Source organism: Sorex araneus, chromosome 2, assembly GCF_027595985.1.
Source record: "Sorex araneus isolate mSorAra2 chromosome 2, mSorAra2.pri, whole genome shotgun sequence".
In the NCBI taxonomy this organism is placed as follows: domain Eukaryota; kingdom Metazoa; phylum Chordata; class Mammalia; order Eulipotyphla; family Soricidae; genus Sorex; species Sorex araneus.
The window spans coordinates 189,617,902-189,638,129 of NC_073303.1; the positions used below are offsets into that span (position 1 = coordinate 189,617,902).

The following is a 20,228-nucleotide window of genomic DNA, read 5'->3' on the forward strand; positions in this document are numbered from 1 at the left end:
GGTTGCGAGGAGCCAACGGGGCAAAAGGACCCATTCAGCCGTTCGGGTGTGTGCAATATTGAAGCGCGGGTCCAATTTTGAAAGCACACAATAGCGCATTCATAATGGGTTTCCCTTTTTAAAAAACACAGGAGACCAAAAATAAACCTGACAAAGGGCAGCTGTAGAGTTTTAACATGTGGAAAACTCCACAGGCGGCAGTTATGTAACTGGAAAGGAACATGATAAATATTTCACCCGGCTCGATGAAATCGCCGACGCGGACACGCGATGCAAAGCCCCCTCGCCCCCCATACACACACATCCCTCTTAAACGCTCTCCCAGCCGCTACTGGCTTAACCCTCAGAAGGGGCCAACGCTTTTACTCAAACCCGATCCAAGTTTTCCAGCAAGAGTCTGGATCGTTGTTGTTTTTGTTGCTGTTATGGTTGATTTGTGTTCCCCCCGCCCCGCCCTCCTCCTGTCCAAGCCGTCGCCCCGCGCACCCCATCGTCCCAGCGCGCCTCCCCCCTGCAGCATCCTCCGGGTGGGCTAGAAAAGGTCCCAAACTCTCCATCCCTGGGTGCAACATCATCCCCCACCCCCACCTCCCCACCCCCGCCCCAAGAAGTTTTCTACTGGAGGCCGAGCGAAGAGAAGGAGCCAGAAAGACGGAGACTGCCCCCGCTGGCCGTCGGGGGAGGGGGGGTGCCAGCCCCGGGGCCGGCTGGCGGGGCCCCGAGCTGGCCCAGACACAAAGCGGATCAATCCCGACGGCGCGGGCGCGGGCGGGGCGGGGCGGGGGCGCGGGTGTCCCTCCCGCCCGTCGCCTCCCGCTGCCCCTTCATTAGGACGCAGCTGCCTGCCCGCCCGGCGTCCGGGGCCCGCCCCTCGCACCCCTCCTCCCTCTCCACCCCCCTGCGAGAGAGCGCGACGCAGACCTCCCCCCCCCCCCCCGCCTCCGCGCCCTCCACTCCTCCCTCCCGCCTCCAGCCAGACCCTGGCCGGGCCCGGGGGACGTGTGCGCGGGCACCGGGCTGCGGGGGGACACTGACCGCCGGGCCGGGCCCGCTGCCGCCGCCGCCGTCGGCCGGTCCCTGCCCGGGGAACATGGCGAGGAGGAGCCGCCCGCGCCTGCTGCTGCTGCTGCTGCGCTACCTGGTGGTCGCGCTGAGCTGTGAGTCGCTTGGGTGCCTCCCCCCACTCCCCCTACTCCGCTCCCCTGCCCGGGCCCGCGGGCTGGGACCTGCTCCCCTCCCGGTCCCCATCCAAAAAAAAAAAAAACCCAGGCTGCTGCTGATGTGGGGAGCTGGCGGCGGGGGCAGTGCAGGTCCGGCGGGTCCCGGCTGCGCGGGACCGTGGCACGGGGAAGGGGGCGGGGGAGGCAGAAGTTTCGGAAAAGTGGAAGATGTCGGGGTGCCCGGCGGGCTGGGTTGCAGTCGGGACAGGGAGACGGCTTGGAATGGTCCTGTTTTTTTCTCCGGTAGACTGAGCTGATTTGGTCGGTTCTGGTTTAGGGAAAACGGGGAACCCCACCTCACTCCCCCCCCACACACACATACACACCCCACCAGGCCGGCCGGGCTCCCATCTTCTTACAAAGTTGGGTTGAGTTTTGTGGGGTTTTTTTTCTCCCCCGAGACACGGAGACGTGATCTGAATGCCAAAGTCGCTCCTTGGAAAGAGATGCTAGTTCCCAAATGGCATCACGGGGAGTTGGGGAAGGGGGGGGGGAGAGGGTTAGGGGCGCCCGGCCCACCCCCAAGTACCCCGGGGAAGGGACGAAGTTATCAGAGGCAATGTTCTAATAATAACTACTACTATTATTATTATTGTATCTTCATTTTTGGGGCTACGAAAGCAGTCGAGATGGTGTCGGTAAAATGCAGCGCACTTGTGCGCAGGGGGCGGGAGTGACGGGGGCCCGGGGGTGGGGGCGGCAGGGGGATCTCGTGGTCTCCGAGCCCGAAATCCGCTGCACCTGCAAGCCCGTGTTCAGTTCAAGGAGGCTGCTCGACGTTCCATGAGAAACACGAGTGATGCTAGAAAAAAAAAAAAAAACCGAAGTGTCCGCATCGAGTTGGAAAAGTCTGTCGTGCGCCCACCCCGCGTGCTCCGCGGCAGCCCGGCGCGGCGGTCGTTGGAGGATGCTGAGCGCGCGCGGTCCAGGAGCTGGGGGGGGGGGGGGGGGGGGCGACGTGCAACCCGTTTCGGCGGCTGGTTTTAAAACAGGGTTGCGGCGGGTTCGGGGCTCCCACGGTTTCCAGCCCTGGGAACGTTTCCTTTTGAGTTTGTTTCCTCCACGTTAACTTTTTAGGACGAGGGAGGAAATGACAATAGCACTTAGGGCAAATGAGCCCTTGTTCTTTCGTTTTCCTTTGTTTCTCCCTCCCCCCCCCACCCCTCTCCCCTGCTTTCTTTCCTAAAAAAAAAAAAAAGTAATAAAAATGCGTTCTCGTGATGGAAATGATGGCAATATAATACCTAAAATAACCTGCCGGTTGGGTGTCTCATACCGTAATACAATGACTTTTTCTCACGCTCTCATTACTGAAGTGATTATTGCTCAGCTCAACGTGATGTGAGTTTTGTCCCTCGGTGGGGGAGGAAGGTGCAAGTTGTCTCATTGAAGGGCCACGTGCTGACCTATATTAGAGACACGCAAACCGGGACGGCAAGCTTTGCACCTGAGAACCATTATGCAATGTTTGAACGCCCCTGTGGGCTCACGTTAAGCACCCAAGGCTCCTGGAAGGCCACCAAGAGGGCAGGTGCAGAACGGGGTAGCAAAACTGCCCCGCAAGTTATGAAAGTTCAAATAAAGAGGCCTCCATTGTTACTTTGTTTCACTATAGTGAAAACAAAGAAAATGGTTTTACTGTTATTCCTCTACGGGGATGGGGGGGGGAGGATCAAAATAGAAACAATACAACCAAAGCTTAACAGGAGAGCGAGGGACAAAAACCTCAGATGAATGGGCCCAGGCCCTTTCCAGTACTGAGCAAGGCTCACTTATTGGTTCTGCTTGCCCTGGCTTCTATAGGGATTAATCTGGAGGTCTGTGTGAAATCTTTTCTGTATTGTTCCTGGGATACCAAAAGGTCTGACACAGCGTGTGTTCTTTTCTTGATGTTGTGAAATAAGTGTAGGTCTTAGACCGATTCCGATTTGCAGGAATATTGGAAAAGAGAGTTGTCAAGTTCCCAGATACATCATACGCGCTCTGGCCTATTATTAATGTTACCTTAATATGGTAACATTTGTCACAAGTAAGGAGTCCGTGCTGTATTCAGATATTCTTTATCCTTGCCTTCTGTTCTTTTCTGGCCGGGTTACTCATGCAGGGTCCTATTTAGTAATCCTGGCTCTTTTAGCCTTCTGTCACTGTGACCTTTTCTTCAACTTCCTTTGCTTTTATATTGCCTTGCTAGGTTTGAAGCACACTGGTAAACTATTTTGTAGTGTGCCTCTCAATGGGTAGTTATCTGATTTTTTTTTCCTCCTGATGAGACTGAGTTTGCTTTATAAGTGATTTTTGGTTTTGTTTTGTTTTTTGGGTTTTGTTGTTGTTGTTGAGGGTTTTTTGTTTGTTTTTTTTGAGGAAGATGTTATTTTTAGCACATTTTATTTTATTTTGTTTTATATTTTCTTTTTGGGTCACACCCGGCGATGCACAGGGGGATACTCCTGGCTCTGCACTCAAGAATTACTCCTGGTGCTCAGGGAACCATATGGGATGCTGGGGATCAAACCCGAGTCCCCCGAGTGCAAGGCAAATGCCCTACCCGCTGTGCTATCGCTCCAGCCCTTCAGCACATTTTATGCAAGGTCACTATTATGAATTTATCTCTGCTGCTATTTACCTCCATCACCTGATAGAGGTCATATAAGTTGGAGTTTTCTATAGATTAGCACCGCCCCCTTTTCATTTTGTAATTTTCAAAGGGAAACCACTATATGCACATCGTATTTCATGAGGAAGAAGAATGTCCCAACCTCTTGAGGGGAGACTATCTTGATACATTATTTGGAATTGTTCTGCTTTGGAAATGTTGACTTCCCCATACGTTCATTTTTCTGAAGTGTGGGCTCACAGATATTTGCTTTGTACTTTAGTTAAAGTTTTCCACATTTTATTTATTGGAGTACTCAGATTAGTCCAACTTTAGCCATTGGGAATTCTTTCTGTGGTTCCTGTGTGCCTGTCACAAGTACCTTCATCCACATCATTGTGTTTGTTTGTTTGTTTATTTATTTATTTGGTTGGGGGCCCACACTGGGAATACTCAGGGGTTACTCCTGGCTCTGTGCTCAAGGATCATTCCTGATGGTGCTCCAGAGGCCATATGGGATGTTGTGAACTAAATCCATGTTGGCCTTAAGCAAGTCAAGTGCCCTATACTCCCTCTCTGACCCACACATCATTGTGTTTATATGTGGCTGTGAGGAACCCTGATTATTTCATTGGAGGATGGGTACTAGTTGTGTTCATTGTTATTGGCCTATTGTTGATTCAGAGTAGTTTGGCTTTTTCTTAGAGCTTTAACTGCACCCTCCTGTTTGTGATTAATCTACTCTGGCTTATATCCAAATCCAAAAATGTTGCATTGAAGGCTTTTTGTATCAGACATTGTTTAAAGGAACTTTCACTATGTTCAGTTTTTTTTTTTTTCAGTTCTCAAAAGTTCCTGAAGCCGACTGTTAACTTCAACTTACAGATAATGATTCATAGGTTCAGAAAAGCTAAGTTGCTTGTCTAAAGTCACCTGCCTAGACTTGAAATAAAGATGAAACTTAAAATTGGAAATCGGACATTTTGTTTCATAGTTAACTGATCTCTCATATGTCTAAGCTGATTTTTGTTTTGTTTTTGCAATCTTCATTCAAGATAAGACTAGTGGATCCCTTATGCTAGAAATTTCATACTTATCTTCATCACATTTTTCTCATATCTAGCCATATACCTTACTTTTGATCCAATTCCAGCAAGCTTTTCCATTCTTTCCTTCTTTTTCTGCTATTCATCATATCCGTTTTTTCTAAGTAGTTTTTTGTTGTTGATGTCATTTAAACATAGTCAGTGTACCTGTTAATGTGTGAGCACTTATTTGTATGTTTAGTTAGAATTATACTCCCCCCCATCATATAGGAAGGCCCATGGGAAAGGAATTTTTTTTAAATTTATTTATTTTTAATTAGAGAATCACCGTGAGGGTACAGTTACAGATTTGTACACTTTTGTGCTTATACTTCCCTCATACAAAGTTTGGAACCCATCCCTTCACCAGTGCCCATTCTCCACCACCCGTAAACCCAGTGTCCCTCCCACCCTCCCCAATCCCATCTCCCCCCCATCCCACCCTGCCACTGTGGCAAGGCATTCCCTTCTGTTTTCTCTCTCTAATTAGCTGTTGTGGTTTGCAATAAAGGTGTTGAGTGGCCGCTGTGCTCAGTCTCTAGCCCTCATTCAGCCCGCAACTCCCTTCCCCCACATGGCCTTCGACTACAATGTAGTTGGTGATCGCTTCTCTGAGTTGACCTGGGAAAGGAATTTTTTTAAATAAATTTATTTATTTTTAATTAATGAATCACCATGAGGGTACAGTTACGGATTTATACACATCTGTGCTTATGCTTCCCCCATACAAAGTTCGGGAACCCATCCCTTCACCAGTGCCCATACTCCACCACCAGTAAACCCAGCATCCCTCCCATCCTCCCCAATCCCATCTCCCCCCACCCCACCCTGTCACTGTGGCAGGGCATTCCCTTCTATTCTCTCCCTCTAATTAGCTGTTGTGGTTTGCAATAAAGGTGTTGAGTGGCCACTGTGCTCAGTCTCTAGCCCTCATTCAGCCCGCAACTCCCTTCTCCCACATGGCCTTCGACTACATTATAGTTGGTGATCCCTTCTCTGAGTTGCCGGGAAAGGAATTTTTTGATGTTTGCTTACCATTGATCATTCAGTGTTAAACAAAGTGCCTGATTAGTGGTTGAGCTATATTATTCTTGATTGATGAGAAGAAGATGAGGTGAAGTAGATAGAAAAAATTATATAAATGGAATTAAGTATTGTAATACAAATCACAAACCAAAAACTTTATCCCAAGTAGGTAAAATTAAAAATTTATCTGATGTGACATTTAAGTCAAGGGATTGAGTGTGCTTGTTTGAGTTGTGTACTGTTCTACATGGCTGTTCTACCAACTCCATGGCTGGTAGCAACTGATTCTCAGATCTGGATCAGAACTCAAAGCTTGGGACCAGAGTGTTAGTACAGTGGATAGTGCATTTGCCTTGCATGCTGCTGACCTAGGTTCGAATCCCAGCATCGCATCTGGTCCCCAAGCACTGCCAGGAGTAACTCCTGAGTTCAGAGCCAGGAGTAATCCCTGAGCATTGCCGGTGTGACCTCCCTTCCAAAAGCCAAAAAAATCCCCCCCAAAAGACCAAGATCTCAAGGCTTGATTCTATAATCTTTCATCAACTAGCCAGGACTACAGAGGGGGGAAAGAAGTCCCACAGAATCTTTTGCAAAAATCACAAGTTTCCCCTCCTATCATGGAAAAGACCCAAAACACTCCTGGAAAACCACTGCCAGGAAAATTTGCCCTCTGTGGACATGGTTAAGAACAAAACATTTTGATGAATTTGTCAAAGAGCCCTGCTTCCGTCTGGCATGGTCTCATGGGTCCGAGGATTAGATTGGTCTTCCTGATAACGCTGATTAAACCTTTGCAAGGCTGTGGTAGACATGACCTTAATGAGGAAAACGTGGGAGTGGAGGGCGGGAAACACAGGCAGAACAGAGAGTTCCCTGTGGCTCAAAAACAAGGAGAACCCTCATGTCTCCCTCTCCAGAAGTTTGTTGGGAGAGGTCCCTGTGCAGGTACACACATGTACTCTGCCCAGTCTGTGCATCACTTTGATTTTCTCCTGAAGTGGAAATCACTGTGGAGTGAGGATAGCTTGGCTTCCAGAGGCAAGAACTGCCTCAGTCAAGTAGGTCTCCTTGCTGAGGTCAACAGAACCTATCTGTCACTGTCACTGTCATCCCATTGCTCATCGATTTGCTCAAGCGGCCACCAGTAACATCTCCATTGTGAGACGTGTTGTTACTGGTTTTGGCATATCGAATACGCCACAGGCAGCTTGCCAGGCTCTTTTGTGGGGGAAAGATACTCTCGGTAGCTTGCTGGGCTCTCCGAGAGGGATGAAGGAATCAAACCCGCGTCAGCTGCATGCAAGGCAAATGCCCTACCCGCTGTGCTATCGCTCTAGCCCATCATTAAATCATATACTTCTCTCCACTCACAATTGCAAGGATTCCAGCTGTGCTAAAATTATGTCCCAACACCAGGGGCCAGAGTGATAGTACAGTGGGTAGGGTGTTTGCCTTGCCCACAGCCGACCCAGGTTCGATCCCCGGGATCCCATGGTCCCCCAGCACCACCAGGAGTAATTCCTGAGTTAAGAACTAGATACCCCTGAGTATCACTAGGTATAAACCAAAAGCCCCCTCGCCAGTTTTTTAAAAATAAGATCATCCCCCCCAATAGATCTAGGACATAAGACTCACCTGTATTGAACTCTGTGGTACCCCTGGCTGCCGCTTTTCTCTTTCATTCTGGGTTCATCTCATCTGTAGACTGAGTCCCTGAGTTGACCCAGTTTGTGCCCGGGCGAATTCCTCTCCTGCTCCTTCTCTCACATGAAAGAAGATATGGATCACTGTTTTTAATTGATTGGGATTCTGTGATTTACAAGACTGTTAACGAATGATTTCTCATGCACATAATTCTAACAGCAAACACATCACTAGTGCAGCCACCTTCCTCCCCCAAGGATCCCACCCCACCAACTCAATGGTGTAGATCACTTCGCTCATTGTGTTCCCTTTGGCCTTTTGTTGCTACCTTGCTGCGTATCTGCCAGCCCCACATGTGACAAAGACCATTTTATATCTGTCCCTTTCCTGGATGACTTCACTCAGCATATCCTCTGGTTTCATCCATGTTGCTGCAGTTGGCAACCTTTTGTTCTTTCTTAGGGCTGTGTAATATTTCATCCACAGCTTCTTGATCCATTGTTTTTATGCCACAGCTTCTTGATACATTGATCAGTATTTGGGCATTTGGGTTGTTTCCATAGACCATACAGATCATGTATGCATGTGTAGTTCATACTCAGCCGAAGTTCAAGATTTTCCTATGCTGTTACATGCACTGGTGTTTGAACCTTTTAAAAAATGTGTTTGGGGCTGGAGCGATAGCACAACGGGTAAGGCATTTGCCTGGCATGACCCAGGTTCAATTCCCAGCATCTCATATGGTCCCCGAGCACTGCCAGGAGTAACTCCTGCGCATCGCTGGGTGTGACCCAAAAAGCAATAAATAAATAAATAAATAAATAAATAAATAAAATGTATTTTATTAGGGGGGGGGGAAACCCACAAAACACTTTCCCCCTGCACTTGGTATATTGTGGCCATGGTACCACACACACTTGGTTGTGGTACTCACTAGGGGGTGCACATCAGGTTCGGCACAAGTGCAGTCAGTGACAGGGGGGTCCCCAGACGTCACCCTTCTCTGGTTTCTGTGCTTGTACCTGTGCTCACCGGGGATCATATTCCAGACCGCACATCATCTCAGTGCAGTGCACTCTGGGGGCACAGCCTTTAATTACAGTGTCTGTGCACAGCTGGCTGCTCGGGGAATCTCCGAGAACAATGCTGCCAGGATCCGACTCAGCACCGATGGGGTCTCTGAGGTTTGAACTTGCAAGGCAGGTGTTTTAGCTGCTGAGTTGTCTCCCCGTCTTCGGCTTATCCTTTCCGGCGTTGAGTGGCTGCCTCCTTTTCTATGAATGTGCCACAGTCCGTTTGCCCATTCACTTATTTGTGGGCATAAAAGGTCACTTCGAATAAAGCAGCTATTGCCATCTAGGTGAAACGTGAAAGAGTTTTTCTCTTCATCCCTTAGTGATGCAGGCACAGCATCCAGTGTTACTTATTTTGCCAACTGAGGGACACGATGGGAGAAGGGGAGTCAGAATCTTCACCAAGATTCCTTCTTTGGTGAATAGGAGGAGGGAAATCCTTTACACTGGCACTATTTTTCTTGAATTGTGTTACTGTTAATAAGGTTAGATCTCAGAAAAAAAAACCCAACCAAATGTATTCATTTCCTATCAGAGTAGCAACTTGCCACAGCTTTATTATTTTTTTCTTCCTTCTTTTTTCTTTTTGGGCCATACCCAGCAGTGCATAGAGGTCATTCCTGGCTCGGCACTCAGGAATTACCCCTGGAGGTGCTCCGGGGACCATATGGGATGAGGGAATAGAACCCAGGTCAGCCGCGTGCGAGGCAAATGCCTTACCCGTTGTGCTATCACTCCAGCCCCAACTTTATTATTTAAATGTGCTAAAAGCGAGATGCCTAAAACTCATCTCGGTGAACTAAAGTCTCAGTGCAGGAGGTGACGGGTTCTTTCTGGAGGTTCTCCAAGGAAGAATATGTTGGGGGAAGGAGGGCTGGGTCACATCAGGCTGTGCTCAGGGTAACTCCTGGCAGTGCTTGGGGACCATGAGGTGCCAGGACTCAGCTGCCTACAAGGCAATTACCTTAATCCTTATATCAACCCTCTGACTTCTAGAAGAGCATCTATTTCCATGCCCTTTCCCTACCCCAATTTCTACAGACCAGAAACTCCTGGCCATACCCCTCCTGCTTCAAACGGAGTCATGTCAGACTATCAATTCTTAGTCATTCTCCCACTTTTCCTCTTCCGCTTTTAAAGACCCATCTAATTACAGTGTTCTCTCTAGGTAATCCAGGATAATCGCCTCATTTCAAAGTTTGCCAGTTAGCAACTTTAATTCTAACTGCAACCTTAATTCCCATTTGCCATTCATGGCAATGTGCTATAGATCCTTGGGATTTGAGTGTGGACATCTTTGAGAGTTAGACTAACATGTCTAATTACTAAACACGTAAATACCGCACAACATCTAAATCCCACACAACCTTGATGTTGGATGGATGCAACAACATGAAATCTGTGTTGAGGCCAAGGTTATTTTAGATCATCTGGAGCAAGTATAACTGTTACATTCTAATTCATAGTGATTATAGCTGTATTCTTTCAATGGGGAATGGGGTGGAAATCACACCTGGCAATGCTCAGGGGTTCCTCCTGGCTTTGCACTCAAGAAAAAGTACCAGTTTTGGTTTTTTGTTGTTTTTTTTTTTCTTTGGTGCTCACAGAACTATATGGGATGCCAGGGGGATTGAATCTGGGTCAGCCACTTGAAAGGCAAACAATCTACCTACCTATCTCTCCGGCCCCAGATCACTGTATCTATTGTAATTTGATTGCTGTAGCATTATCACATTGAATCTTTATATAGTATAGTATAATACTGTTGTCTCTGATCATGTATTAACACATTAATCATTATGGTAGGACGGTTATATAGTCTACAGTCATGATTCTGTGCTGTAGATTCTGAAGGCATGTTTACTGATCATTACAAATTTGTTCCCTTAAACAACGTCAGTTTTGTTCCCACATTTCCTAGTTCACTTACCCAATAACTGCCTTTTTACACTTTTTCTTCTTACATTTAGTTTCCACACATAAGTGATATCAGACAATCCTTATCTTTTTTGCAATACTCAGTGGTTACTCCCAGCTCTGCACTCCTGGTGGCGCTCAGGGGACTATATGACATTCCAGGATAGAACCCGGGTCACCATCATCCAAGGCAAGAATGCTGTCCTCCATACTATCATTCTAGCCCCACGGCCCTTATCTTTTTCTGTCTGCCTTATTTTGTTCAAACGGAGTCTTGATTTTTCCCCCTTTCTTCTGTCAATTGACATCAAGTTTTTATTTGTTTCCTTGCATTATCTTTCTTGTTTTAGTTTTCTGAAGTTCTTACAGGGACCATTTAGAGACTGTGTCTCTACGTTTTAGAGGAAAAGTCTGGTCTTTTCCAGTTGCCTGTTCTCATTCTGTCAAAACAGTCACCTGCTCCTTTGACTTTTAGCTTTGCTCACGCTGGAGAAACTTGCTAACTGCTAGACTTAATCCAAGACACATGGTTTACTGCTCAGTGCTTTTACCCATGTGATTATCTAAAAAATGACACATTTATGGTCAGTACAAACAGCACAGAATGTTTGTGAACTGAGAGGTCTCCATTTTAGTCCCCCCATGCTCACACCCTTGTTTTCCACTCCAGTTTCTGGCATTTGCTTCCAGAAACATTAAGAGGAATATAGCTCTAGCAGGGACTGGAGTGATAACACAGTGGGTAGGGCGTTTGCCTTGCACATGGCCAACCCAGATTTGATTCCTCCACCCCTCTCGGAGAGCCCAGCAAGGTATCGAGAGTATCTTGCCCCCACAGCAGAGCCTGGCAAGCTATCCGTAGTGTATTCCATATGCCAAAAACAGTAATAAGTCTCACAATGGAGACGTTACTGGTGTCCGCACAAGCAAATTGATGAGCAATGGGATGACAGTGATAGAGTGATAGCTCTAGCATATATGAATGTAAGTATATTGTTTCTTTAAAATTGTAATCAAAATTGACCACACTTACTTGGAAGGGCTACATCTTGCAATCAGCTAAATCATATATTGTATTCTGTGCCTTCTTAACACCTATGTGTTATATATATAAAACACACACACACACACACACAGAGAGCCAGAACTTGGGCCTCACAAACTGTTGGGACTCATAATATCTCTCAGAGGCTTCACCAAAATGATGTAAGGACCATCATTTCATGAAAACAAGCAAAAGGGGAGTGGTGCTATAGTATAGCGGGTAGGGCATCTGTCTTGTATCCGAGTTTGATTCCTGGCATCTCCTATGTTCCCCCGAGCACTACCAAGAGTAATTCCTGAGTGCAGAGCCAGCGTAACCCCTGAGCATCACTGGGTGTGGCCCCAAAATAAACAACACCAGCAAAACAGCAAAAGTACTTTGTCATTTTGCCAAAGAAAAGTGTTTTAAAAAATGAAAATAGACTCACCAGTGGTCAAGTCTCAAAAGAGAAAAACTCCAACCCAAACCCCAGTCCAGGCAAAAAAAAAAAAAAAATCCAGAGTCAATACCCAGCAGGCACAGAGCCGCCTGCACCAGCTCAGAGTCACAGACGTGTGGCAACTGCTGTATTTTTAAGGAGACCAAGAAGTAATGACCACAAATGAAAAGGGAACACAGTAAACTACTGGGAAAGTGCTCAATTTGAACAGAGGAGATTGTTGCCAACGTCTTTTAAGCTGTTCTGTAGACACGCTGAAATAGGGATGCCTTCTAGTCAGCGGCCGGACAAACCCCAGGAAATATGCAATAACTCCAGTGTCTGTCTCCTACAACTGGAAACTATAGTTCGAAATATCCTAAGCATTAGAGTTAAAATTCTGCACAATTTGATTGATCCATAGAATTGTTTTACCTCTGCCCCATAGAATGCTTTCTTTTTATTGTATTTTTTTGACTTTTTGGGTCACACCCTATCTCTCTGGCCCCCTACGTGTGTGTGTATGTGTGTGTGTAAGATTTCTCTTTTTTCTTTTTTTATTTTTTTTTCCTTTTGGGTCACACCCAGCGATGCGCAGGGGTTACTCCTGGCTCATGCCCTCAGGAATTAACTCCTGGCAGTGTTCAGGGGACCATATAGAGTGCTGGGAATCAAACCCAGATTGGCTGCGTGCAAGGCAAATGCCCTACCTGCTGTGATATCGCTCCAACCCCTAGAATACTTTTATTCCTGGAACAACTCAGAATGTTGTGTTTGTGTGTGTATATGTGTGTGTGGTATGTGTGGTGTGTGTGTGTGTGTGTGTGTGTGTGTGTGTGAGAGAGAGAGAGAGAGAGAGAGAGAGAGAGAGAGAAAGAGAGAACTGTTGTTTTACCTAGATATGTTTCTTCTTCCCAATCATGTTCTCTGCTGTACTTGTCGCAGTGTTCTCCATGTGACCAAATGTAATTCTTCTACGAAGGTCAAAACCTTTATCTCTGGTCTCTGTTGCCGCCTATCCAAGTCAACCACTTCTCTGTGCTGACCTTTGCCACATATTGCAATCCTGTTGCTCTGGGTAGGCTCCTTCCTGGTTCTCTAATATCATAGATGAAGATGTTAACCAGTTGGCACATGTATGTCTCTCAGGGTTACAACTCTGTTGGGAGCAGAGGAGAAATGCATCCTTATGTCCCTGGCATCCTGGCACAGAGACTCTTAGCTAGAAGCAATGAATTTGACATGTGTGTTCCTTAGCGTCATAAAATTATCACTGTCACTGCCATCCCGTTGCTCATCGATTTGCTCAAGTGGGCACCAGTAATGTTCCTCATTGTGAGACATATTGTTAACTGTTTTTGGCATATCAAGTACACCACGGGTAGCTTGCCAGGCTCTGCCGTGCGAGCGCGATACTCTCCGTAGCTTGCCGGGCTCTCTGAGAGGGGCGGAGGAATCAAACATGGATTGGCCGCATGCAAGTCAAACACCCTACCCGCTGTGCTATCGCTCCAGCCCTTGTAAAATTATATGACGTCTCAATAATAAAATTCCCCTGACACAGGCTTATGGTTACCTGGTCCCTGCCCAGTTGCTGGCCTAAAGGTGGCTACTGGGTGCTGTACATATATGTGTGCAGCAGGCCTGGTCAGGATGGGCAGCCTTGCAGGGCAGCTTGCGCACTGCTGTGGGGTAGATGCTTCCTATCTAGAGCAGACCAGTGGCCAAGGTAAGTTCTGGCTTGCTGGGGCCCGGTCCTGGGTGAACCAGCCTCAAGCAGATGTGTCACAAGAGTTAAGAGTCAGAAATAAGACAGAAAAAGCATGGCGTGTGTGTGTGGGGGACGGGTAGCTAAGAGCGTCAGCTGGTCTCCATATACACTATTCTTCGCTCAGAACCAGTAATCGTCATCAGAACAGCACCCTTTGCTCAGATGCTTTCTTAATCTATCCACCTTAGACTTTTTAGTATATGAAGGTCATAGTTTCTTGGGACACACATCTTTGTCATGGGCTTTTGCTAGAGGAGATTCTTCCAGAAAAGGGAACAGAGATAGAGCAGATACAGGACCCCCGCCAGGATAGCATCTGCCCCCAGCGCCAGCGTTCTGGGCTGAAAGTTCCCATAACCTACCCATCCTCTCCATCTCCTTTATTTAATTAAAAAAATTTTTTTAAATTGAGATAAAGCTTTTATGCTTGAGTTTCAGTCGTACAATGATCGAACACCCATCCCACCCCCGGTGTACATTTCCCACCACCGATGACCCCAGTTTCCCTTCGGCCACCCCCACCTCACCCCAACCCCTCTATGGCGGGCACTTTCCTTCTTACTCTCTCTACTTTTGGGCATTACAGTTTGCAATAGAGATCCTGAGAAGCCATCATGTTTGGTCCCTTGTCTACTTTCAGCACACATCTCCCATCCTGAGAGACGCCAATGAGATATTGGTATGCCAATGAGATGTGGTACGCCAACTCATACCACAGAGACTGCCACACAGTGAAAAAATAAGAACCACCAGTGCTGGTGAGGATCTGGGGAGAAGGGCACTCTCTTTCATTCATTGTTAGTGGGAATGCGACTGGTCAGCCTTCTTGGAAAACATTATGGACATTTCCACAAAAAAAAAAAATCTAGAAATTGAATTTTTTTTTTTTTGCTTTTTGGGTCTCACCCAGTGATGCTCAGGGGTTACTCCTGGCTCTGCACTCAGGAATTACCCCTTGCCGTGTTCAGGGGATTCATGGGATGCTGGGAATCGAACCCAGGTCGGCCGCATGCAAGGCAAATGCCCTACCTGCTGTGCTATCACTCCAGCCCCTAGAAATTGAATTTCTATATGACCCAGCAGTACCACTTCTTCAAATAAATCCATGAGGTGCAAAAATAAAAAAAAAAGTACAAATGATGTCTCCTTTACTTATCTGTCTAGTCAGATATTGGTTACTCATCTAGGGGCCAGCTGGACACCCTCCTTTATCACGCTGACCCTGGCAAATTCAGCGTCTGCAAACTCGGATCAGCAGTCTGGGAAGCTGAACTCAAGTCAGGCTCCAGGTCCTCTTTCCTCTTCTTCCTGAGGCCATAATTACTGACCTTCAGCTTTCACCTCCCCCAACTCTGAGCCAGCAGCCTCTGTCCCCTCAGCATGGCCCCAGGAGCTAAGTGGCAGGCACAGAAGTACAGAAGATATTTGTCAATTTGGGTGACTGAGTACCCTGGCCAGCTCCTGACGATGGCCTTTAGGACACTCTCCTGCAGGGTGGGACATGAGTACTTTGGTTTTGGTTTTTTGTTGTTTGTTTTTTTTTTGTTTTTTTGTTTTTTTGCTTTTTGGGTCACACCTGGCGATGCACAGGGGTCAGTCCTGGCTCTGTACTCAGGAATTACCCCTGGCGGTGCTCAGGGACATGGGTACTTTGGAAGACACTTGCTTCATCATTAGTATCAGGTTTCAAGACAATTCTACTTTTTAAAAAAAATTTTTTTTGTTTTGCTTTTTGGGTCACATCCAGCTATGCTCAGGGGTTACTTCTGGTTCTGCACTCAAGAATCACTCCTGGCAGTGCTGGGGGACCACATGGGATGCCAGGGATCGAACTGCATGCAAGGCAAATGCCCTACCCTCTGTACTATCCCTACGCCCTCCGCAAATCCACCTTTGGGTGAACTTTATACATTGAAGAGGAATATGTGGCCCAGTAAGAAAGAGGCAACAGTTGGGTTCTGTAGTCCTAATGATGCTACCGTGCTACTTTAATTTCACAGAAATTAGCTTTTCTCTCTCCACCTGAGATGCTTCCTTGCCAAGCTCTATAGAATGTCAGTCTGAATTCATGTCCTTCAAGAGTTTCCAGCCGAATTCATGTTAGTGGTCTTAACAGAAACTGACCTTTAGCATAGGAGGAGACCTTTGATATCAGGTAGTTTACTTCCATTATTTTGTAGATAGAGATCCATTTTGTTGTGTTTTGCTTTTGTTTGGGGGCCACACCCAGTGATGCTCAGGGTCACCCCTGGCTCTGCATTCAAGAATTATTCCTGGCGATGCTCAGGGAACCATATAGAATGCTGGGGGTGGAATATGGGTTGGCAGCCTGCAAGGCAAACACCCTATTGGCTATATTATTTCTTCATCCTGTTATAGATAGGGATCTCAATCCCTGAGAGAGGGCCGAGGGAGATGGGTAGGGAAGAGAGGGAGTGAGGGTGAGTTAAGAGGCCTTGGCTAAGAGCATGTGACCTGTAGCAGCGCCATGGAACTACCGTTAAGTCCCCAGGTTCCATCTCTATGTTTGACTTTTATTTATTGTAAGATACTTAACTTCTGATTATTTCTAGCCCTGTGGTAGAGGATAGATCTAGATTGCTTTTTTTTTTTTGCTAATCCTGACTTATAAAAAATAAGCAGAGTATGATAAAAACATGACATTGGTGCGTTAGTGGATCTTGTTTTCGGCTTAGGGGCTATTCCTGGCTGCATGCTTAGTGGTAACTCCAGGCAGTACTAGGTGACCATATGATGCTTGGGATTGAACCAGGGCAAGTGTCTTAACCCCTGTGCTGTCTCTCTGGACTCAAGGATTTCATATTCTCCAAAGAGGTTAGAAATTATTCAGGCTGGAATGATAATACAGCAGATAGGGGGTCCGCCTTGCAAGCCATCAACCCAGGTTTGATCCCCAGCATCCACATGATCCCCCGAGCCTGCCAGGAGTAATTCATGCTTGCAGAGCGAGGAATAACCCCTGGGCATTGCTGAGTGTAGCCCACAATAAAACAAAACAAAGAGCTGGATATTAAAATTTATTCTTTAAGTCTGGCACAGGTTGTAACTCTGAACATTCCGTGAGACACTTAATCTTGTGTGCCTTATTTGACTAGAATTATTTCTGTCTCAGAAAAGTGATCTTGTATTCCATCTCCAGTTAAGAATCCTCATGTCATTAAGCTGTCAGGACCAAGTCAAAGGTGAGCTCAGGTTTCCATCAATCCACTTATTTGGCCTGTCATGTAAAAGTTCCTCATCAATACTTTGTCATGTGTGGATTCATCCTGATGCACTTAACAAATTCATATGCTCTAGTTAAGCATTGTCTGTATTCTCTAAGCAGAGTTCTAAGCATAGAAAGACTTTAAATTAACTTTACACCCATTTTAATAAACATAGATTATATTTTCTGTGTGACTAGAATCACATGCAGTATTGGCAATGGGGCATCTCTTAAGTATTAGTAATGAGAACAGTGTGAACAGAAAGTATAATGACCAAAAGAGTATTGTGGAACCATGTTCTATCTAGGTCCCTTTGATGGAGACTTTGTGGTTATAACTCAAAGCTTATATCCTATTAACTTTATGATCTTGAAAATTGAAAGAAATTGTCTCTACTGTGCAGGGCGTTTGCCTTGAATGCAGCTAGCCCCAGGTTCGATTCCTCCATCCCTCTTGGAGAGCCTGGCAAGCTACCTAGAGTATTCCACCTGCACAGCAGAGCCTGACAAGCTATCCATGGTATATTCGATATGCCAAAAACAGTAACAACAAGTCTCACAATGGAGACATTACTGGTGCCCACTCGCGCAAATCGATGAACAAGGGGACGACAGTGCTGCAGTGCTACTGTGCATATTCCATAAGCATTAATATTAGTGTCTACAGTGTACTAGTGAGTCAGTTTATCAGAACTACAGAAAGGCTAGGGTTGGAGAGACAACCCTAAAAGGGCTGGAGCACATGCTTTGCATGTTGCAGTTCTGGGTTCAATCCTATGGACCCCTGAGCACCGCTGAGTGTGGTGCTACAAAACAAGAAGCAGAGAGGAAGGGGCAGAGCAACAGTACAGTAGGTAGGGCACTTATCTTGCATGTGGTTGACCCAGGTTCAATTCCCAGCATCCGTATGGTCCCCTAAACCTGCTAGGAATGATTCCTGAGTGCAGAGCCAGGAGTAACTCCTGAGCATCACCGGGTGTGGTCATAAAATGAAAGAAAGAGAGAAAGAGAGAAAAAGAGAGAGAGAAAGAGAGAAAGAGAAGGAAAGAAAGAAAGAAAGAAAGAAAGAAAGAAAGAAAGAAAGAAAGAAAGAAAGAAAGAAAGAAAGAAAGAAAGAAAGAAAGAAAGAAAGAAAGAGAGGGAGGGAAAGAAGGAAGGAAGGAAGGAAGGAAGGAAGGAAGGAAGGAAGGAAGGAAGGAAGGAAGGAAGGAAGGAAGGAAGGAAGGAAGGAAGGAAAGGAAGGAAGGAAGGAAAAAGAAGCATAAAGGCAAATGAAGATGAGCATTGAAAGAGACAAGGTCTCACAATTAAAATGGATTGTGACTTACATCTTGGAATCTAATATAATTATAAACTAGCCCCTAAGACCCCTGGACCAAGTTTGACATGTTTTAACCTCAGCATTTCAGGCTGTTTCTTGGAAATGATTGCTTAGTGTTTGTTTTGAAACGTCAGGGAAAAAGGAAATGGGTAATTTTATGAAGTTGGAGATAACTATTATTCTCAGATACAGATAAGGCTTCCCAGATCTCCCCCGCCACACCCGCGCAAGTTTTCCATGAAAACATAACTGTGTGAAGTACCACAGAGTATTTTCCCCTTTTAATTGCTGTTTTTTAATTATCTTATTTCCAATTTTTGCGATGGTGAATATATAAGTAATTTTTTTTTTTTTTGCTTTTTGAGTCACGCCTGGCGATGCACAGGGGCTACTTTTGGCTCTGCACTCAGGAATTACTCCTGGTGGTGCTTGGGGGACCATATGGGATGCTGGGAATTCAACCCGGGTCAGCCGCGTACAAGACAAATGCCCTACCTGCTGTGCTATCACTCCAGCCCCCATATGAGTAATTTCTAACCATCTTTACTTTGTGAGGCGATATAGGAAAAGACTTAGGGGATCAGATTTGAAGGCTGTCACTGTCATTTATTATCTGGAAAATCTAGTACAACATACAACACTAGGCTACTTTCCTTGTCTCTCTGTCTCTCTGTCTCTGTCTGTCTCTATCTCTCTTTCTCCCTGTCTCTCTGTCTCTGTCTGTCTGTCTCTTAGGTTTGGGTATTTGGGGCCACACCTGGTGGCGCTGAGCATTTCTCCCAGCTCTGCTCAGAGGTCTCTCTCGCTAGTGCTCTGGGAACAGCATGACGCCAGGGATCAATCCTGGACCTCCCACATTCATAGCCTTTGTTCAGCCCTTAGAGCTTCCCTCCGGTCCTAAGTTCATCTTTTTTCTGTAACTTGGACGTATATCTACCTCACTTGAAAATATGTGAATTCAAGGAGACAGAATGTGAAATAGTTTACAGACTTCGATGATGTATACCTGCCTTTATGTTGAGGTATATGATCTGTCCCTCACTGTTGGTCTTTGAGAATTTAACTTTCACAAATGATTAGAAGATACTGTGAGATCTTGATATATTTTCCTTTCAAGAGGCCCAGGAATGGAATCCCTCCCCGGGGATGCCAATATATCATTTCAGGCTGTTACCACTTTATGTATTAGTCAGGACTTTTATGCACATAAATGACAGAAACCTAAGTAAAGTCCTTGAAGTTATAAATAAAAAGCCGATTGAAGTACATAATTGCCAAAAACAGTAACAACAAGTCTCACAATGGAGACGTTACTGGTGCCCACGCGAGTAAATTGATGAACTACGGGACGACAGTGCTACAGTGCTACAGCTTGTAGATTGAATGATATGGAATTGCTGTTTTCTTTGGTCATAATTAGATATTGGTTTTTTCATTCATCAGTCTAATATCAAAGGGGGACTGCCTATAGCATGCTGATCTAGTTTCTGTGTCTCCTGCTTGTGAGACACGGGGACTGTTTCAAGCCATTCTCTGGTGTCAGTGGCTCCGGGAGCTGAATGTCCTGTCTGCTCAGAAAGTGCTAGAGCTTTTGTCCTAGTTGTTCCCAGTGAAAGTCTCAGTCATATTTGGGGGCTCTGCTTCAGTTATAAGCTCTTTGGAGAACCAACCACTGTTCCGAGGATCATGAATTGTGCTCGTGACTTGGTCTTTAATTACAAGATTCATCCCCGAGTCAGGGGCTAAGGATAGATCTCCCTAGGGAAATTGGGAAATGGCAGTTTCTGGGCTAACTAAAACAAGTATCTAGCATTCCTATAAATGGTCTGGAGCGATAGCACAGTGGGTACAGCGTTTGCCTTGCACACGGCCAACCCAGGTTCGAATCC

At 46.1% G+C, this 20,228-nt stretch overlaps 1 protein-coding gene across 1 annotated transcript in view; it reads left to right on the plus strand.

Moving 5' to 3' along the window:
* Positions 1 to 766: 766 nt before the first annotated feature.
* Positions 767 to 20,228, plus strand: part of JAM2 (junctional adhesion molecule 2) — a 79,704-nt gene continuing 60,242 nt past the window's right edge. The window contains exon 1 of the mRNA XM_055129116.1: positions 767 to 1,157. Within this exon, the coding sequence (XP_054985091.1) occupies positions 1,091 to 1,157 (67 nt within the window). The 5' untranslated portion in view covers positions 767 to 1,090. The remainder of the gene's footprint in view (positions 1,158 to 20,228) is intronic.